The following is a 23063-nucleotide window of genomic DNA, read 5'->3' as shown; positions in this document are numbered from 1 at the left end:
AGTTTAAAATCCCACACTCCAATAAAAGGGGATGGAATCTATCTTGATGACATGTATCGGTAAATAGATGGCTGGGTATATTGACAAAATTTATGGCGACGCAATATTTGAGCTCTAGTGTCGAAGGTTGCTGACCCCATTTTCCCTGATGACATGTTGTCATTACGGGGTATCCCGAACATGAATGCAATGTAAGCAAGGGGTAACTAGATTGAATAAGCTTCTTTCACATGGACATTGTCAGTGGTAGCTGATATATTCTTGAATCAGGGACCAGGATCTTTGATCCTCGAAGATTAGTTATTATTGGCAGCTGTTTCCAGGACCAAGGATCCTTAATGGTTTAAGGATCCTCAATAATCGATTTCATCTTTATTTTAATATATTTTTTTTTGCAGATATAATACGTGCTTACTGGAATCCCTATTCTTGCGGACGAGATAATTTACCTGGTGTCAACGCTCCAAAACGGTCAAGCTGAAGGAGTAAACGAACGTGGCCGGATTAGTAGGAGTTTAGTTAGTAGCCGTTGTAAATTTGTGTATTTAATCATCGAACTATAGCTGATCACGGAACTTGTTACACAACTCTCAAGCACTTAGAACACTTAGCATACAAACTTGTATTCACGATCAGCTATTGTTCCACCATTTGTAATCTTTTCGAATTTAATATAATTGGTAGTGATAGTTTTCACTACCCAAGGTTTTTATGCCGGCGGGATACTAGTTACCAAGAGCTTTTTCTCGTATAAATCTTCGTGTTCATTGTCTATAATTGTTGCTTTGATTACATTAATCCATACGAGCACCAATCCTCACATACGAATTTGGTTCCTTGATCCTTAGTCTGATTTTTAACTAAAACAAAAGGTACTTGGGCATATAACAACCCCGTGAAGCTCCGATGCCAATTGAAGGTATCAAACACATTGTATCACGTATAGAAGAACCATGAACCAAACAGGAACTTTGAGGATAACCCAAACCTCAACTATTTTCTTTACTTAATAACTCAGGAATGGAAAACCGAAAACATGTATCTATATATAGTATCCTACTTGATAACTAGACAAACACAATTAATAAATGATAAACTAATCTAATATTTGAATAATCATTACTACTGGATTTTTATTATTTCACACATTCTAAATTTACGTTCAACACACAACCCTCAATGATATATCAATTTAAGTTTCATAAAAGTAACCAACGAATGTAAGTGCATTTAAAACACCTACCGAGGAACAATCTCAGATATTGAAACATCGTTTACTGACATCTGATCACGTGATCTTGGCCCTGCTTTTGAGTTACGGTTTCCAAAACAACTACTTCTCGTTGAAGAAGTATACTCTTGAAGGAGTGGATTTTCCGGATTAATGTTACTTCTCATGGAAAATGCAGGTTCTGAGGGGAGTGGAAGTGTCATAGACAAACTATTAAGCATAAGATTTACCATTCCAATGGTTGGTCTGTCAATGACATTTTCTTGAACGCATAATAATGCGATGTGACTGCTTCTAATGATGTTCCGCAAAGAACTTGGTCCCGTCTTTAATATGGGATCTATCATATCTGGCCCTGTCCCATTTTTCCAGCTTTCCCATGCCTAAAAGGATATAACATGCTTAATATTAGGATGCATACAGTAATAGAATGAACACTGACTCTTGCAAGGGAACTATTTCTAACAAATGATGTGGATACTTACAAAGTTAAGAAGATCTTCGATGTTCTCTCCATTTCAAAAATACTGATTCTTTTGGCCTGTTATAATCTCTAATACCAACACTCCAAAGCTAAATACATCCGACTTTACAGAGAATTGACCATGTATTGCGTATTTGGTGCCATATAACCACTATAAGAAAGCATACAGTGGCAAAAGGTTAGTACTTGCTTGAATGTGGTGAAAAGTTGAAACTAAGTGTGTAATAGAATCTTAATCAATGACAAAGAAAACCTCATGATTAAAAAATAGGCAATTTTTTATCGCACATCATACGTTTCTCAAAAAGGAAATTAATTGTCAGAAGACCTCATGTATTTAAAGAAAAAAATCTTACTAAGTTCCCACGATTCGATTTGTATTGCCTTGTGTTTCCTCTGGCTTAAACAACTTTGCCATGCCAAAGTCTGAAATTTTGGCATTCATTTTTGCGTCTAATAACACATTACTAGCTTTTAAGTCACGATGAATTATCTTTAGACGGGAATCTTCATGAAGGTATAAAAGTCCTTTTGCAATGCCTTTGATGATATTGTATCGCTTTTCCCAATCAAGAAACATACGTTTAGTCGGATCTACAAGCATCCCATTAAATAGTGGTATGTCAGTAGTTAAACAGAAATTTCTACCCAATTTATTTGCTTATACGTTTTTAAATATTTCCCTTTATACAAAATTTGTAAGAATTTCGATGATATTATTTGTGATTTGTAAAGAGAATATTCCCAAAGGACAAACATAGCAAATGCAAGCCAATCAAGGTTGTTACTTGGTTGCCGGAATTCATTATCCAAACCACCTTGTAATATATTAATGATTTAATTGTAATGCTTTTCTTCAATGGGCTTGTGTAATTGAGAAATTGGAAAACTATGGGAATTTACCAAATAAAAAGTTATCAAGACTTGCATTTGGCAAGTACTCATATATGAGAAGTCGTTCACTTCCTTCCATGCTGAAACCAAGCAACCGAACCAAATTACGATGTTGAAGCTTTGCAACTAGAACAACCTCATTCTTGAACTCTAAATCACCTTGTCCAGAATCTTTCGATAACCTCTTTACTGCTACCTCGCGGCCATCTCCAAGCGTACCCTATATATTATATATAAATATTGATGGATAATATGAATATAAAAAGTTTTTTTTTAGCAACTAGCTAGCTAGTAAGCTTAAGTTGCCTACCTTGTAAACAGCCCCGAATCCACCTACTCCAAGTTTATTTTCTTGAGAAAAATTATTCGTTGCAGCTTTTACTATACTAAAGTCGTGTTGCAAAGATTCAGCACTCCCGATATCAATAGTTTCAGCTATTAGAGATAAGGAAAGTTAGAAATGCTTTAGCAGATAGGTGTGGTCCTTAATATATGTTGTTTGTTTCATATGATTTGGAGTATATAATGGCTATACTACTATAGTTTTATGGTCATAATATAGGATCAAAGGATAATCAAGAAATTAGGTTTGAGTTAAGAATGTGGAAATTACACTGAATCCTTTCAATGTGTGGAGGTGCAATTCGCTTATTCTTCTTTCTCAATCTCATGAAGACACAAAGCGAAGAAACTATTATGACCACGATGATTGTCACGGTTACTATAATCACAATCCGTGCCGTGCTTTTCTTTTCTCCTGTAAAAACAATAAGTTCACAAGTGAGAAGTCATGTAGATATAAATAAATTTAAGGACATTAATTTTAAAACTTTAGGGGTTGATATATTGACTTTATTAGTTCCTGTTGAAAGTCTAACTTAAGGCTTCATATGGAGGGTGAATATTGTGGCTAAATGTTTGATGTGCAGACCATCTACTCCAAGGACATGAGAGTGATGATTAAGGCTTGAAATTTTATGATCTAGCTGGTTCAAAATTGACTAAGGGGGATTTTCCCATAGTTGTGGGTTTCCACCTTAATAATGTTATTGGGTGAGTGAGGCATCGGGAGTCAAAATCAGTATGGACTGTTCATTTACTTTATCATAAGTGTGCATGGAAGCTACATGTTGCTGCTTTGCGATTGACGGAGGTGGGGTGTGTGCTGTGACATTGTAGCCACTATGCTAGTGCAAATGTGTTATAGCGTAATATACATTAAGATACACCAAAATGAACAGGTGTAATAATTAATTATTCCATTAGTTGTAAATGTATCACGCAATTATTATTGCATAATATACGAAATGCCATCGTTCCGTTTATTTCATACATTACGCACTGAAATTTCTGTTTTGTACCTAATCCAGACCCTATATAACACAATGTTTATTATACCAAAGAAGTTATTATTAGAAAAGTTTAAGTAATCAGTTATAGAGTTTGATCATAATCAAGTTTTCACTGTAGTTATAGTATTCATACCTGGTGGCGGTGGCGGTGGTGGTGGTGGTGGTGATGGTAATGATGGTGATGAAGGCCGAGATGGTGGTGGGAGAATGGCTACAGAACTCTGGTCAAAAAACGGACGAGTCTCAAACCTAAAATTGCAAGTAGGCAGAACAATTTTCCCTCCAATTTTCCCATTATCATGAAGCCCTATCCGACTGACTTCATCCTCCAAACATTTGCTACACTGCTGCTCCGTTAAGTATGGAGCACACTGCACAAGACCATATATCCTAATAAAATCTGGTCCCGTCTTGTTCCCAGCTGCAAACTTTAGTAGCGGACCGCCAGCAGCCGCAACACCTCTCAGCTCGTCCATTAATGGTCGCAAAGCTGCGTTGAACCCGTTAATATCCTTCGTAATCTCTGGATTAAACTGATTAAAATAGTCTTTTGGTTGTGTGTACGCCAATAAAGTATTGTTGGAGTATTGCAACAAACATACATCGTATATTCCTAGTGCTTCCTTTTTGTTAGGGCAGAGTTTTGGTATGGTAATTAATGAGCCATTCAGACATCTGCTACACGCATCTGGATTGACATCACCTCGACAAAGTGCGATGGAGTTGACTGTATCGTTGCCTACTCCTACGGAAAAATTAAAGAAACCTAAGCCGGAGTTGGTGGTGTGGAGGCCAGTGAGGGTTGCGTCTAGATTTCGGTGGTACGTACTATTTATGGTATAGTTTTCTGGGGTATCACAACGATTGTAAATGAGAATGGGTTGTGCTAGGGTGATGATATTGATTAGAAAGATGTAAACTAAAGGGATCCAGAAGAGCGGATTTCCGACGAGTATGGACATGGTTTGTTGTGGATGATGAGAAGAGAGGAGATGGTAGGGAAGTAAGAAGAGTTTGACCGTAAAGATGCACTTAAACCCCGTATATATTGACTACTGACAGAGTCAACATATATGATGTCCACCTCATGACTAAATTGCCGGCCTGGGTTTTTCTTTCAAATTCATGTCACTATCGAATATATATTGTTTTCTCATTTTCTATACATTGACCATGGGCTAAACTAGAGGGGGTCAAGAGTGTACGTTGGCCCTCGGATTTATTGAAACTTTATATATATAATATGAGAGACGTCTTGATTCCGCAACTGTTGCTAACAGCAGGAGTAGCAAAAGACAAGGACCCAAGAGACACGGAACATACAAGCTAAGTAGAGGATAAATACATGATACATGCTGACTTATTAGGAATGATGCTATTGTGTTGTCTGTTTGATTCTTTTTCAAAAAAGGATCTTGGAATGGGATTATACAGTTACATGTCTAAAAGATATATTTTAAAGTGTTAATGCATTACAAAGCTGAGCACCAAAGCCAGATGATTAAATACTATGCCATCCCATAAATGGAAATACATTTTTTGTCAAGTTATAAAGTATGAAAATGCAATTGAACATGAAAAGAGGTTTTAACTATAGCATCATATATATGTTCTCTCTCATTATATTTTCTTATCATAAATTTCCTTAATAATATGATTGTATTACTATTGAATTTATCTTTAGTTACGGTGATAATTGCATTTATTAATATAGAAGTATAATGAATTGATCGAACGTTGGCACGCCCGTGAAACAGGGTAAAATCCTAGTTAAGATAACAAATCCAAGTTCGAAATCCCTTCCATTTATTAGCAAACACATTAATGTTGGAATATAGGTTCCAATTACAACATGAACCAGAAACATTGAAAAATGAAATACATTTTAATTACAATAAAGCCAAATACACCCTTAGTTAGTGTTACTGTTTGTTACGTGGCTGTGTTGTACTCGGTGTCATAAGCTCAAACCCGTCATAAGTGCGACCACGCTGCACCATGGTTCAACAGTCAATTCCCTGCGTAAAAGGCGACATTGTGATTGTTGACATAAAGGTTTTATCACGGTAGCATACTCAAGATTTAAGCCAATGGTAATATGGTGTCACTTTCTTTTTATTAGTTTCTACTTTCAAAAATCACTGTTAAAGAAAGAATATTTCTAGATAACATGTAGGTAGCTTTTATATTCAACACCGCAACATGAATGATTTTCCCTCAGATAACCCCTAGTCAGTTTCACTTTCATAGCAAGTCAAATGGCTTGTTAAAAAATATATATTTTTGTTTTGTTGGACTGATTCTTTATGATACATTACAAAAGACATTAGTGACGGAAAAAAGTCTTTGGGCATTATTAAACTTGATAAAAAAAAATTAGAACAATCTCCACGCTATATATAGTACTCCCCCCGTCCCATTAAAAGTGTTCATATTTCCTTTCTTATTTGTCCCATTACAAATGTCCACTTTCAAAATTTATTAGCCAATTTTCATGTTTACCCTTAAGCACACACAACTAGCATTAATAAGCAATATGGTGGACCTATTTTCCAAGGGCATTATTGTCATTTGGTTAGCAAAAAGAGTAATCATTCAATTTACCTTAAACTTTGTGTTTTTCAAACTAAGACACTTTGACCGGAACGGAGGAAATAATATGTATATTAAATGAAAGAAGTCTTACAAAAAAATTCATAAATTAACCATTTGACCAACTTGTTTATAAGAATGTCTATGGTTTTGAAAAATCCCAAAATGTCTACTTCAAAACTCGGCGGATCACCCATTCTATCTGCCATCCTCCCGATTTATAATCTAGTAGATTCATCCACGTGCTAGTTAGATTGGTCGATCCGACCATTTTCAAAATAAAAATTTGTCAATCCGACCATTTATAATATATATTAAAATCCGACTGGTTTGAAAAGAAAATCTGGCAATATTAATTAAACTAATAAAATTGCTAGATCCGATGGAACTACCTTTCAAGATCTGCTCGTAATAATGTACGGTAAATATGTGGTCGGAAAAGATGGCACAATAGTGATCATATTTCCGGTGATGGTGTTTTCTGAGCATTTTTCCGGGTAGCGGTTGCTTGGTTTTACGAGTAGCAGTTTTGTATTGATTGCTCCAGCATTTGCGTTCGTCGACAAGGCTTACAGTGGCACCTGCAACAGAAGCTCCATGCTGATTAATCTAAAGGTTGAGTTGATGCTCTTCCTGACAAGTGGACCTCACGCCGTTTCAGAAGTGTATGCTCTTCCCGTCAGCTGATCAAAGGTTGAGTTGATGCTCTTCCCAAGGACGTGTAAAGCGATAATCCCAAAACATTCAATACGGGCGAATCAACCATTTTTATTTATCAAATGGTCGGACCGACCACTCTAGTTACACTTGAATAGATTTTAATGGACAACAAATCGGTCGAATGAAAGATGAAAAAAAGGCGGTTTTTTGAAGTGGACTTTTAGGGAATTTTCTGAAAACCATAGACATAACTTGGAAACTAGTTGATTATTTTGAGAATTTTTCTAAAATAAAATCTTCTCATTATTAGAGTTTGATAATAATCAAGGTTTCAACCCAATAAGAACACTACTATTTTAGATTCAATAAATGCAAAGTTTATATAGTACATTTATCACACTCCAACGTTCACTCTAATTTTAGTATTCATACCTGGTGGTGGTGCGGGAGTGGGTACATGATAATTCTGGTTAAAAAAGGGATATATCTCGAACCTGAAATTACAATCAGGTAGAACAATTTTGCCCCCAATTTTCCCATTATCATGAAGCCCTATCTGACTGACTTCATCCTCCAAACATTCGCTACACTGCTGCTCCGTTAAGTATGGAGAACACTGCACAAGACCATAAATCCTAAGGAAATCCGGCCCCGTCCTGTTCCCGGATGCAAACTTTAGTAGTGGACCTCCAGCAGCCGCGGTACCTCTCAGCTCGTCCATTAGTGGTCGCAAAGCAGCATTGAACCCTTTAATATCTTTTGCAATTTCTGGATTGAACTGAAAAAAATAGTCTTTTGGTTGTGGGTATACTAACAAAGTACTGTTGGAGTATTGCAACAAACAGTAGTCGTAGAGTACTAGTGCTTCCTTTTGATTAGGACAGAGTTTTCGTAAGTTAGCAATGGAGTCATTCAGACAACCGATGCACTTATCTGGATCAACATCACCTCGACAAAGCGCGATAGAGTTCACTGTGTTGTTGCCTTCACCTACGGAAAAGTTAAAGAAACCTAAGCCCGAGTTGGTGGTGGGGAGGATGGCAAGGGTGGTGTCGAGATTCGTTCGGTACGTGCTATTTACAGTAAAGTTTTTGGTGCTTTCGCAACGATTGTAAACGAAAACCGGTTGTGCTAGGGTGATGGTGTTGATTAAGCAGATGCAAAGTAATGGGAACCAGAAGGGCAGTATTCCGGTGAGTATGGACATGGTTTGTTGTGGATGAGGAGGAAGGAGATAGTAGTGAAGTAAGAAGAGTTTGACTGTAAAAATCTTAGATGACCGTATATATTGACCGAGTCAGCAAATTAAATTGCTGTCCACATTACTAAATTGCCGGCCTAAATATTCCTTTCCTTTTCATGACGGCGTGTATTTTTAATTTCCTATTTGAAAGTTGCAAAATGGATATTAAGCTCTTGAAAGCCAGGGTCTCACTGAAGCAGGCTTTCTATCCGGTTTATGTACATGCCACCTTCAATATACCTTATCAATTGCTTTGCTATGATAAGATTTAATTGGGTATGGATACTGTCACACCCCGACCAATGAAGGCGGAAACGTCGAGGCGCGACATGATTGCTAATTGCACAATGACACTATAAAGTTACAATATTTAAACAACTCATTTAAATCCATATTATCATAAATAACACAACAAATTGTTCATACAAAATGCCAAATAGATAGATAAACAAATAACTTGTTCTTTTATTTTCTAATATTCTAAAGCCAAGATAATAAGTTTCTTCAAGTAATCCAATCAAGCTAACATCAAACCTGTAACATTGCATAAAATAGAGTTTGTCAACACGAAGGTTGGTGAGCAATTTTCATAGTTTTGGACAATAAGTATATAGTATGAAATCCACAACTAGTATATGAAAACAATAAATAATAGCAACAATTTAGATAATAAAACCGTCAATAAGAATACATCATTTGAATTTGAATAAGTATGCAATGCCACCCCCAAAACGAAAGATGGAAAACGGGGGATGAAAAAAGTACTCACATTAACAAGTAATTTGAAAGATAGTGTCGTGAATAATCGGAGAGATCGGTTTAACGAGCAAGACCTATATTAAACGGGTCTTGTGTTAGTAGGTAGTTTTGGAAGGGTTTAAAATAAAATACATGACAAATAAAGTAAATAAATAAAGTTTAGGATTTAAAATGTAAATATTTGAGAAATTAAATAAACGAGTTTTGTAAAATAAGTTTACTCGAAACCGGGTTTCGGTATTCTATTCATTAGTTTTTTTCTTTTTTTACTCAACCTATATTAAGTAATAATGTGGGTTAAAATGCGATATTGCAAAACCCTTGGTTATAAGAATACCAAAACGAGGTTTAAACGAGTGTTCGGGTTTGTCGGTTCGAGACTTGATAATTGTCCAAGCTCACAGTTAACTTCCCAAAATAATAAATGGTATGAGATAACTCAATAAAATCAAAATAGACTTAACCAAGTATGTAGTTCTATTGTGAAGAACCTTAACGTTTGTTAAGCGAGTATACGACCTTATCGGTTCGAACTTGTTATAAGATCAAGTTGGTTACCGATATGCCAAGTATGTTTAGAAATTAACTAAAATTGATTTAAAATATAATCTTGAAGAAAAATATGAGTTTTGGTGGCTAAAAACACACTTGTGTGTCTTAAGTGAGTGAACTCGGTTTAGTTCGGTTTTTGGTTCGGTCCTTGACTCGGAATAAGACCAAGGATGGTTACCACATACCCAATTACCATGGAACTTGTAAAATAACTTATAAATAATAATACTCAAGTTTTACATTCAAAAAGTTAACAATAAAGCTTTTAAACAAAAGTTTGGTTTTTGGTTCGGTCCTTGACTCGGAATAAGACCGAGGATGGTTACCACATACCCAATTACCATGGAACTTGTAAAATAACTTATAAATAATAATACTCAAGTTTTACATTCAAAAAGTTAACAATAATGCTTTTAAACAAAAGTTCGGTTTTTGGTTCGGTTCTCAACTCGGGATGAAACCGAGGCTAGTCACCACATACCCAATACCATGGAACTTGACAAATATGAACAATAAACTAAAATATGTAGAAGTTAAGCAAGTATAACAAGTTATATGGTTAGATTTGTTAAATATATAAACAAGGACTACAAAGTCCTCCATGTAACCTTGCCTTACTAGCCCGACATTTCAACCGGCCGAGACCGGAGAAATGAAAGACCGAAGGTAAACAAGGAGTGTATATTATATATATGTTGTAACATCAAGCTTTAAGTATTGAGAAGTTAGTTAAAATGAAAGATTAGCTTATGAAGAACAACCTTAGAATTCAAGAATTTGAGAGAGAAATGAAGAAATGAGCAAGCACAAATGAAGAAGATGGGTGTGTATATATAGGGTAAGTTGAATGGGTCTTTCATAAAGAGTGTTTCATGAAAATGGGTTGGTTATAGACCCAAGAAAGCACAAACTACAAATGGGTCCTTCAAGTCTCCATTTTGGTAGTTTTAGTCCCTGGAGTTCGTTTTGAGCGTTTTCGGGGAATTTTAAGAACCGAAAAGGGTGTTTTTTTTTATCCAACAACTATAAAACAAATATTTAACATACAATTCATCATTTTGATAATATCGAAAGGTTCGGGATACAAAACGGGTCGGGTTTACATTAAGAATACAAGTATAAAATAACCCGAAATTGACAAATGTCACAGATACGTTGTTTATTTGGAAACAGTAAAATATATTATATAAAGTTCAACTTTTAAAAGCATGACCAACAAAAGACAAGCTAGGCCAAAGAGAGGTATAGTGAAAATGATGCAATAATATGATCAGCGTTTTATTATTTTGCACATACCGGTTCAACATATACCATTGAATGATAAATCAAATAGGTTTCAAAAAACCAAACAATCTATAGTAATTGAAATAAAAAAAACCAATCTAGGGGGAGATCACAGATATTGAGACATTATTTACTGAAAATTGAGATGTTCTTTGCTTTGATTCTGATATGTTAGCTGGCATATAAAACGCAGGTTTTGAAGGTGCAGGTAATGTGGTAGATAAGCTATTAAGCATAAGAACTATTGTTGCCATGGTTGGTCTGTCAATAACATTTTCTTGAACGCATAATAAGCCAATGTGAATACTTCCAATGATGTTGTGCAATGAACCTGCTCCAGTCTTTAGTGTGGGATCTATCATATCTAACCCTGCCCCATTTTTCCAACTTTCCCATGCCTAGAAGGAAATAAAATGTATATTTTCAGAATGCCTGCATTACAACGAAACTGGCTTTCACCAATACCAAATGAAACAATTTTGTCAAACTAGGGTGTACTAGAAAGAGCGGAATCTTACAAAGCAAAGAAGATCTTCCATGTGCTCTCCATTCTGAAAGGACTGATTCTTTTGACCCGCTACCATCTCTAAAACTAACACTCCAAAGCTAAAGACATCCGACTTTACCGAAAATTGGCCATGCATAGCGTATTCTAGTGCCATATAACCACTAATGAGAATTAAAAAAAGTTAGCGCTTACATGAATGCCTTGAAATAACCTTGTTTGTTTGAATATTAAAATCTTGGTATATCACAAAGAGGATCTTAATTGACAAATAAAGGCATTAATGATGGTGTTTGAAAGTCATCATGCAAGTAAGGCAAAAAGTAATAGACTAGAAATTATTGTATGTTTTGGTCTAATATCATACTTTTCACACAAAAAGAAAAAAGAAACGTAAGCTTTTTTAAATATTCTCTATGTAATTATACGGTGGTAACAAAGACTGCGTTAAATTTTAAGGTAATGACGTCGAATTATAATATATGAATGATGTTGTGTCATAAAAGTGATTCTATTGGTTAACAAAACCAACTCTAGTAGTATTTCCATAATAAATTATATTTAGTTATGACGCTTACTATGTTCCGACAATTCGACGTGTGTTTCCTTGAGTTTCCTCTGGTTTAAATAACCTTGCCATGCCAAAATCTGCAATTTTAGCATTCATATTCGAATCTAGTAACACATTACTAGCTTTCAAATCACGATGAATTATAGTTAGTCTAGAATCTTCGTGAAGGTATAAAAGTCTCTTTGCAACTCCTTTGATGATATTGTATCGCTTTTCCCAGTCAAGGAGTATACGTTTGCTTGGATCTACAAGAACCACCACAAATTATTGGCATAAAACTATGTTAAATTGCTTAAACGTTTTTAATCTATCCATACGAAAGTACTAGAAACTTTGATGATGTTATTCGTTATTTTTGAAAAAGAAATTTTTTTAAAGCTGTTGTGCATATACATCGCAAATCAATCTATACTAACCAACATGTTTTTGCAAAAATACATTATCCAACCACCAAAAGTACGTTGTAACGTATTGGCTGCAATGTAACTATTTTCTACACAATGCATCTTATGAAATTAAAAAGGAGGAATGCTTTTAAGAGTTTACCAAATAAAAATTTATCAAGACTTTCATTTGGCTAGTACTCGTATATGAGAAGTCGTTCAGTTCCTTCTACGCTGAAACCAAGTAGCCTAACTAAGTTACGATGATGAAGCTTTGCAACTAGGAAAACCTCATTCTTGAATTCTTGATCACCTTTTCCAGAATTATCAGCTAACCTCTTCACTGCAACTTCACGACCGTCTCCAAGCTTACCCTATATATCATATATAGATGATATGATTAGATTTGTTTACTTTTTGCACACACGTAAATAGAAAGATTAAATTGCCTACCTTGTAAACAACTCCAAAACCACCCACTCCTAGCTTATTTTCATCAGAAAAATCGTTTGTTGCCGCTTTGATTGTACTAAAGTTGTATTGTAAAGACTCAATAGTCTCGGTATCTATGGTCTCGGCTAGTTGAGAGAAAGACAAAGTGAGTTAATAAACACTTTGTCAATCTTATCTCCTAAACTCCTATATAATTAACCTTATTCGGAATAGAGTCACTATACAGTTTGATGGACCTTACACTGATCTCTCTGGAGAAGTTGAGATGGAGCTTGCTTATTTTTCTTTCTCAGCCTCATAAAGATACAAAGTGGAGCAATAATTATCGCTAAGATGATTGCGGCAATTACTACAATTATCAAAGTCCGCTTTGTGTTTTTCCTTTTTCCTGAAATTAAAAACTTCTACGTGTGAAGAAATGTAGCAAACATCATATAAATGGAGGAAGTGGATTCTTAAACTCTAGAGTTAGTTTATCGAATTTCAGTATTATATTAAAGATATGTTCCGTAAAACTGAAATGCAAAGGATAAAAAAAAAATTACTATAACTCACTTTGTCTAACATAGCCTGATCACTATTGAGCATCGCTTTTTTAGTAACATGACCCAAATGCCTAATGTGACCATGTAAATTGATGGTCCTTATAGCTACTACAAAAAAAAACTATGACAATAATTGTTATAACAATAAAACAGAACAAAATCATTGTAGCAAAATGATTTATTTTACATAGTTAAACATATATTTTACATAGTTAAACATATAGTGTGCGGCTCTAGGTAGTCTTACATAGTTAAATGCTCATGCTTTGTAATAGCATGTCTCAACGTAAACCACAAGAAGCAATATTATTTCGTGTACGCATTCATAAAATCAAAATAGAATCAAATTGTCATTTACTTCATAACCTCATCAAGCGATTATAGGATAATATAAAACCACACGAATTATACAAATCAAAATCTTATAATTGTGATCTAGGTGCTTTCATCATTGGAAAAATCTTTTTACCACACAAATTACGTAAGTGGTAGAAAAACTATCACGAATACAATCAGTGTTTTCATAGTTCAAAACTTCAAATAATCATTATAAACATAAACAAACGAAGTATTTCATTAACAATTTTACGCTGGTCAATAAACTAAATAGACAAAATTAAATACTAGGTAAACCAAACCAAACCAAACTAAAATATACTTAACTAAATAAAGAAGACCTTTTTTCTAAATTAGTATAGAAATTAAAACCCAGGCATATCATTTTTGTGAGGGCAAACACTATACTATTACCATTAGATCATGGGTTTCAGTTAGGGTGTTCAAATGCGGTATCTGGAATTTTAAATATCAGAAAATTTTGGATAATTCCATGTACGTATAAACTACGCATAAGAAGTTAAGAACATTCACTCAAATATTATAATTCATACCTGGTGGTGGCGGCGATAGCGTTGTCGGTAAAGGCCTTGGGGAAGTGGCTAGAGTACTCTGATTAAAAAACGGACTTATCTCGAACCTAAAATTACAACTCGGTAGAACAATTTTCCCTCCAATTTTCCCATTATCATTAACCCTTATCAGACTGACTTCATCCTCCAAACATTCACGACACTGCTGCTCCCTTAGGTATGGAGAACACTGCACAAATCCATAAATCGTAGTCGAATTCGGCCTAGCCCTTGACCCGGAGGCGAACTTTAGTAGCGGACCTCCAGCCGCCGCAGCACCTATCAGCTCATCCATTAATGGACGCAGCGCACCATTGAAGCCGTCAATATCCTTCGCAATCTGCGGATTGAACTGAAAGAAATAATCTTTGTTTTGTGGGTATGATAATAAAGGATCGTTCGAATATTGCAACAAGCAGAAGTCGTAGAGTCCTAGTGCTTCCTTTTGATTAGGACAGAGTTTTCGTAACTTAGCAATGGAGTCATTCAGACAACTGCTACACACATCTGGATTGACATCGCCTCTACAAAGCGCGATAGAGTAGACGGCATTATCGCCTTCTCCAGTGGAAAAGTTGAAGAAACCTAAGCCCGAGTTGGTGGCGGGGAGGGTGGAGAGGGTGGCGTCTAGATTCCTTTGGTAGGCACCATTTATGGTATAGTTTTCGGTGCTCCCGCAGCTGTTGAACGAAACTGGGTTGCGCTAGGGTGATGTTGTTGATTAAATAGATGTAAATCAAAGGGAACCAGAATAGCAGCTGGTTTACGGCTACTACAGACATGGGTTGTGGTGGATGATCGATGGTAAGAAAGTTAAAAGTGTTTGATCGTATGAAGGCCTAAAGGTTAAAACTGAATATATTGACTGACTCGGGAAGAAGTCATGCCGGCGGCCTCAAGTTATATACGTCAGTATTTTGATAACTCTCACGGTCTTCCTGGTTTAATTTATAAACTGTTTGTTCTTTTTATTGGTTCGGTAGAAGATATTACGTACTAAAGAAAAAAATTATCATAATAGATATTTGACTGGTCAAAGTCAAAATGTCCAATTGTAAGTTTCTTACTTTAAACCTAAGACTATGTAGAATGAATGCAAAATTTGAAAGAAAACAAAAATGTGTGCCAAATAGGGACCACGCACAGTGGTCGTTCACATTTCACCCTTTACTAATTAGATACGTTAGATGAAATGTATTTGGGTGATCGAGTATAAAAAGTTAAAATTCTCTTTAATTTAGTTGTATTGAATGCTACCCAACCATAAATCAATTAATTGATAATATCATGCTTAATTTTCAAACTCAACAACAATCTTAGTTTTTAAGAAATTCTCGTTTGATTGTTGTAATGTGGGCTGATACCGTATAAATACTGTAACAAATCGATACGGCATGAATTTCGTTATAACACTTAAGAGAATTCCGCTAGCTAATTAAGTTCATATATATAAGCACCTTAAGTGGATGCTCATCCCCGTTCAAAAATTATAAATAGCTTAAGATGGAAAGTCAAAGTGATTAATTACCAAAATAAGTTCTATAAATTAATAGTACATAGTTTTACAAAAATAGAGTTTTAATCATAAGAAACCAAATACGTTGGAATTATTACTAAAGGTAATGGATTTTATGAAAAACTTTTATCTTTTGAAAATGGTAATATAAAATAAAATTGATTCAAAAAATCTTCTAGAACAAGTATTACAACATGTTTTAAGGTTTTGAAAATATAATAATACATATTCAAAAAAGACTAAACCATCTGGTATACCAGGCACCAGCACCAATTTTTAGTTTAAAGACATCTCAAAACTCTCAATTTATTTGTTCAGAAAGTACGTAGTCAAGGTTTTCTAAAACATTAATTCTCAAACGTACAAAATATTTTGGAAATTTCATTCGAAAATTAGAATTGGTGTTAATAAAATTTGCATGTGTGGAATTTAGCTAGTTTAAACTTTAACACGTGCCATAGATCAATTATAGAAAACCATAAAGCATTTGTCACATTTTAAAATTATGTAGGAAAAATATTCTTTCAAAAACTAAACCACCCCCTTGCAGACTAATTATAACCTATACTTCGAGACAACGTTTCTTTGGTATATACTTCTCAATACTTGTATTTATGTAGAGATCCCTACCAAGGTATTACGAAAAGGTTGTAAAGGTATTTCTACTAACTTATAAATAATGTTTGTGAGAGTGATTTTATATTCATTATATATATATTGAAGACTTGGTGATCCCTAGTCCAGTAGTAGCCGAGAAAATACGATGAATAAAAAATATCGAATCATGGAGCAGGCGTAGGCTTGACTATTCAAAATCCACTTGAACAGTTGAACCACAAATGATGTTGAATTTGTGGGATATCTCCTATATCTTAACACCTTAATTTTTGTTATTTATAAATACACAAGGTATTACTAGAAATACCATACAAATATTTTGTCAACTATGATACTTGTACAGGGTTTGGATTAAATATAAATTAAATTAATGTGCTAACTGTAAGAATCAAGTAGTATAATTATATAGAACATACTGTAATTATAGTTTAGTTTAATTACAACATAGTGTAATTATATTACAATATCATCATCATCATCATCGTACTCAGTATATCCCACCAATAGCAAAGCTATGGTAAGGTCTGAGGAGGGTAAGATGTAGGCAGCCTTACCTCTACCCCATAGGGATAGAGAGGCTGCTTCCGGTGAGACCCCCGGCTCGATAGTAGTTTTGCATCAAGCCTTGGACATAAGGCACATAGCACTCAATCATCGGGACACCAGCTGATCGGTGCATGTACCCTTAACTTTCAGCTATCAACGCCACTACATGATGCCTGATTAACCGTCCGTCACTTTTAACGTTATTTTCACGAGATTAGTAAAATAACGTCAAAATTAGTGCAATTTCACTTTTGCCCACCCGAGGGTTCACACATATATACATCATATGTGCGCACCGCAAGCAGGGCTATGTGATTAATTATATTACAATGTGATTATATAATTACACGACTCATATTAATTTAATTTGTACGTTAACTTTCCCCTACCTGAAGATTTAAAATTTGAAAGAGTTTACAAGCTCTTTGGTAAAATACTTTGTTAATGCCTAAAACTTAAACCCCCCCCCCCCCCCCCAAAAAAAAAAAAAAAAAAACTTTTACAGCATCCTTATAAGCACCCGGAAATTCTTCATACGAAACAAACCACAATTAATTGTTTGGCCGTACAAACATGAACTAAGATTTAGTTATAACGGAAATTCTTCTGTTATAAATTGGGCCATCATCATTGAACTAAGATTTAGTATGCAATCATTACTACTATTACACAGCACGCGCGCTCGCGCACACATATATGTGTGTTTAGGGTTTGAATAAAACACAAACATAATTAGGATGCAAAGCATGCAAGTCAAACGAAAAATCAAAAACGTGTGATGGTGGAAATACCTAGAGACAAGGTATGCTTGTAGTGGAAGGGTTAGAAACATTATCCAGACAGAGAGGCCGGAGTCGGAAGGTGTAGGTATAGTGACTATGAAGATCATAACATAGATATCCTTGATGGTTGGTGCATTGATTAGGTTGAATATCCCCCAATAAATGGATAAGACCAAACATAATGGGGCACTTCCCACCCCGAAGGCGCCCCCAAAGCGTCGGGAACACTGCCCCCGGGTCGCTTTGGAGGGGGGGGAGCATTTCCCACAAAGCGCCGGTGTGTTGGTACCACTAGCAATTGGTTAACGGCTACTTTTTTAAAAAATCAATTATTTTTCCTATATAATCACCAAATATCTACAAAATTCCTCACTTTTAAACACTCTTTACAAACTTTACAACAATCTTCACAATTTTTATAAACAAATTAATCAACAATGTACTACCTTTCAAAACAGCTATCTAGGAAAGATATCTGATATTGTAACATCATTAACTGAAAGTTGAGATGATCTTTGCCTTGCTTCTAATATGTTAGTTCGTATGTTATAAAATCCAGGTTCTAAAGGTGCAGGTAGTGTGACGGACAAGCTATTAAGCATTAGAACTACCATTGCCATGGTTGGTCTGTCAATAATACTTTCCTGAACGCATAAGAGCCCAATATGAATACTTCTAATGATGTCACGCAATGAGCATGATCTAGTCCTTAAGGTCGGATCTATCATATTTTCCCCTGCCCCGTTTCTCCAACTTTCCCATGCCTGGGATACAAAGCTTTTGTTCAAGATGCATACATTTGAATGAAAACTGAATTTTCAAAGGTATATATAGTTTCTAACAAATAAAAAAAACATTTGATACACACACATACATATATATTATAATTTAGAGTTGCTAGAAGTAGTTGGATACTTACAAAGCCAAGAAGAAACTCTGTGTTATCTTCATTCCGAAAAGACTAATTCTTTTGACCTGTTATCATCTCTAATATCAACACTCCAAAGCTATAGACGTCTGACTTTACTGAGAATTGACCATGCTTAATATATTCCGGTGCCATGTAACCACTATATCGAAAGACATAATATTAAAAAGTTATCATTTCTATAAAGTAGATGTTTTAACAGCGTGTTAACCCGTTCTTGGGCTGTTGTTCGTTCCCATAGGGCATTGGATATTATGTTGGAAAGTTTTTTATAGTTGTGGCAAACAAATATTAAAAGTTCAAAGATTTCAGTATCCAAAAGTCAAGGGACTAAATATGCAAAGATGACATCAAAACAAACCGATTTTTCTACTGTAGTAAATTCCAAAAGTCAATTGTACTATCCTAAATTAAAGGGACATAACATGCAAACATGTCTTCTACTATAGCAACCAGTTGTTGATTTGTAAATAGTATTAGTAACCGAATTTTAGTCTACCACTCACCTTGTTGTAGCAAAAATAAGCATTGTATCATTTCTTTTAGAAGCCATCATTAGTGATTGTGAGAAATAAGTACAAGCGTGGAAAGCAGTATTGTTTTTATCCTATATATATGCACCATATATTTCAATAAAAGGAAAAATATATAGACTTCTACAAATATATTCTTATAACTATATGGTGGATACAAAACTATATTAAAGCCAATAGAGCAAGCCAGGATGTGAGTCACAAACGCAACTAGACCAAATTGGTCGTGACAAGTAACCGCAAGTTTATGAATGATGCGTCACAAAAAATTAAGCGGGTAAATTTCGTTCATGAAGTACAACTAAACAAATTATGGTAAAATTGTCATGATGAAAAAATATTTAAATAAAGGAAGCTTACTATGTTCCAACGACTCGTCGTGTGTTGCCATGTGTTTCCTCATGTTTAAACAACTTTGCCATGCCAAAATCTGCAATTTTAGCATTCATGTTTTCATCTAATAACACATTACTAGCTTTCAAGTCACGGTGAATTATCCTTAGACGGGAATCTTCATGAAGGTATAAGAGTCCTTTCGCAACGCCTTTGATGATGTTGTGTCGCTTTTCCCAAGTAAGAAATGTATGTTCAGTCGGATCTATAAATTCCACCAGGAAGCGTGTTAGTATGTTAGATTGCTCATACAGTCATACTTTCATAATGTTTCAAAAAGAACTTTTTAAATGAACGCACATAGAAAATGCTAAGTTGTTAACCACTCTATATTGGTTTTTTACTTGTTATTTTTCCTTACTAAAACAGAACATATATAGAACCAACAAAATTTGTGATGCACGTTTTTTTTGGCTATCAACACTGGAATTAAAAGAACAAATACTCTTAGAAACTTACCAAATATAAATTTATCGAGACTAGCATTTGGTAGGTACTCATATATGAGAAGTCGCTCACTTCCCTCTATACAAAAACCAAGCAACCTAACTAAGTTACGATGTTGAAGCTTTGCAACTAGCAAAACCTCATTCTTGAATTCTAGATCCCCTTGTCCCGAATCCTTTGCTAACCTCTTTACCGCTACTTCACGACCGTCGACAAGCTTACCTTGCATATATACGATAAATAATATGAAGAATTTTAACTTTTGGCTTGTATCTAGCAAGATAAACTTGTCTACCTTGTAAACAACTCCAAATCCTCCTACTCCAAGCTTATTTTCTTCAGAAAAATCATTTGTTGCAGCTTTGATTGTTCTAAAGTTGTATTGCAAAGATTCAACAGTCCCGATATCAATGGTTTCATCTAGTATAGAGTATAGAGAATATATCATAAAAATTAGCACAATAAGGTGGGTTGTGTCATGAAATTTGGAGTATAGTGGCCATATATTTTGTTAATCATAAAATAAGTGATTGATGCATTGAGGTATCTGAACCTTACATTGAACCCTTGGAGGTGGAGTGTGCTTACTCTTCTTTCTCAATATCATGAAGATACACACTAAAGAAATTATTACCGAAACGATGACTGCTGCAATAACAGCTACTATTATCATAGTCCGTGTAGTGTTTTTCTTTATCCCTAAAAGAGAACAAGCTCACTAGTGAGAAGTCAGTTGGTTAAAATGGCAACAATGGAGGACCTTAATTGGTTAGAAATATTAATTTTCATATAAAAACAACAATTCATAATTTCTTGAAATCATAGAGTTCGTGTAGTGTTTTTCTTCAATTAACGAAAGAGAACGTGTTGAATAGAAAGGGCCTGTCAATAAATTAGGCTGACAATCTATTCTGTCGTATAACGTTAGGATCACGTACAAACATATTTAGCATGTTAAACATACAAAGAACTACAGTAACTATTCTAATACTAGAGTAATTGTTAGTCTCTACACCTTTTAAACTAAATTAATTATTATCTCTACTTCATTTTTTATAGTGTAATTACTCCAGTTCAAAACTGTTAAATAATTACTCTAGTTATTTATACAATTAGTATGTTTAGTGTGTTATAATTTCATTTGTATTGGATTCAAGCCCTTGTCAAATATTTGTATCTGATCTAACCCCTTGCCTTTTTTTACATGTCCCATACTCAAGTTTATTATTATTATTATTATTATCATTGGGGACGGCCCTAGATGTGGTGTGTGAGGAGGCTTGTTTCTGTACGTACATAGCTGCTAATGGTGAGTTTTAGAGTTTACACAGTATTTTCGGGTTTTTCTAACTTTATTTTTGATTAAAAATGGCATTGACTCTAATTTTAGTTCATACCTGGTGGTGGTGGTGGTGAAGGTCCGGGAGTGACAAGAATACTATGGTTGTAAAACGGACATACCGCGAACCTAAAATTACAAGTAGGTAGAACAAATTTCCCTCCAATTTTCCGATTATCATTAACCCCTATCAGAGTGACTTCATCCTCCACACATTCACGACACTGCTGCTCCGTTAAGTATGGAGCACACTGCACAAGTCCATAAATAGTAGTGGAATTCGGCCCAGCTGTTGACCCGGAGGCAAACTTTAGTAGCGTACCTCCAGCCGCCGCAGCACCTATTAGCTCCTCCAATGGTGATCGTCGAGCACGAGTGAAACCATCAATATTGATTGCATCCTGTGAATTAAACTGCCAGAAATAATCTTTTGGTTGTGGGTATGATAATAAAGTATTATCTGAATATTGCAACAAACAATAGTCGTAGAGTCCTGTTGCTTCCTTTTGATTAGAGCAGAGTTTTGGTAACTTAGCAATTGAGTCCTTCAGACAACTGTTACACGCAACTGGACTGACATCGCCTCTACAAAGTGCGATAGAGTGGACCGTATTATTGCCTTCTCCTGTAGAAAAGTTGAAGAAATCTAAGCCAGAGTTGGTGGTGGGGAGGGCGGAGAGGGTGGCGTTGAGATTTCTTTGATAGATACTGTTGACGGTATAGTTTTCGGCATTATTGCAAGTATAGTTCACGTAAATTCGGCTGCCCTAGGATGACGGTATTGGTTAAGGTTATGTAAATCAAAGGGAACAAGAAGAGTAGTTTTCCTGCAGTGAACATGGACATGGTTTGTAGCAGATGAGGTGAGGTGTTACAAGAGTTTAATAGTGCTTAAAAACACTCAAAAACTGTTGACCGAGTCAGCAGAATGTCATTGCGGCCGGTCTGAAGTTTACTCTTTCTTATAATACGTAACAAGTATTATTGATATTCTTTACGGTGTTCCTAATGCGTTTGACTTTTATATAATTGGTAACGGTACGATTAGAATGTATTATAAAAAGATAACTACTAAAAGTGGTAGTCAACGGGAAAAGGCCAAATAGAAAATTTAGAAATGGAACATACCAACTAACTAGGGAATAGTTGAATACCAATATTAGAAGGTAAGAATTAAGCTAGATTTTTTTTTTTTTTAACAGCAAAAAAAATTATATTATATATAGACAACCGAAAATGGTTAGGAAAAACTAACCAAAGCCAAAAGGAATTACATATATAAAAGTGGATTTTCATCCACTCGATCCCGTCAATATTAACTTTACTATTCCTATTACGGTTCCAAAGATAAAAATAATGAATGATCGTCTCTAGAAGAAGGTTTTTTCGAGGCTCGAAACACAGCTTCATTCTTGGAATTCCATAACACCCGCCATGTCGTTGAGAAGAGGCCTTCCACCACTGATTTTTTTAAAACCCTCAACTTTGGACAATCTAACCATTCTAAGAGAGCAGCAGAGCGATACGGGCCTGTAAAATGGATCT

The 23063-nt window shown here is 35.1% G+C and overlaps 1 protein-coding gene and 2 pseudogenes across 2 annotated transcripts; all 3 read right to left on the bottom strand.

Annotated features, from left to right (window-relative positions):
• Positions 1-1124: 1124 nt before the first annotated feature.
• LOC143567658 (cysteine-rich receptor-like protein kinase 10) lies at positions 1125-4923 on the bottom strand (annotated as a pseudogene). Its single transcript, XR_013141449.1, has 7 exons — positions 4095-4923; positions 3223-3366; positions 2920-3044; positions 2619-2829; positions 2072-2309; positions 1717-1866; positions 1125-1614 (listed from the first exon to the last, which is right to left on the bottom strand). The product of XR_013141449.1 is annotated as a cysteine-rich receptor-like protein kinase 10 (transcript).
• A 2684-nt stretch (positions 4924-7607) lies between these two features.
• On the bottom strand, positions 7608-8739 carry LOC143567657 (antimicrobial ginkbilobin-2-like protein). The gene has a single exon (XM_077054028.1). It carries the CDS (start codon positions 8418-8420, stop codon positions 7608-7610), a length of 813 nt encoding a protein of 270 aa, XP_076910143.1. The 5' UTR covers positions 8421-8739.
• Positions 8740-10978: 2239 nt separating this feature from the next.
• On the bottom strand, positions 10979-22364 carry LOC143567656 (cysteine-rich receptor-like protein kinase 28; annotated as a pseudogene).
• Positions 22365-23063: the final 699 nt, after the last annotated feature.

The sequence above is a fragment of the Bidens hawaiensis genome, unplaced genomic scaffold (genome assembly GCF_021521415.1).
Source record: "Bidens hawaiensis isolate Kalapana, Puna unplaced genomic scaffold, B.hawaiensis_p1.1 tig00023470_1, whole genome shotgun sequence".
NCBI lineage: Eukaryota > Viridiplantae > Streptophyta > Magnoliopsida > Asterales > Asteraceae > Bidens > Bidens hawaiensis.
Note: the sequence above shows the minus strand (reverse complement) of the source record. Positions and strands in the feature narration are given on the sequence as shown.

Bases quoted from the DNA above. Each gene is read 5' to 3' on its own strand.
- LOC143567657 (XM_077054028.1), bottom strand. From the start codon at position 8,420: ATGTCCATACTCACCGGAATACTGCCCTTCTGGTTCCCATTACTTTGC.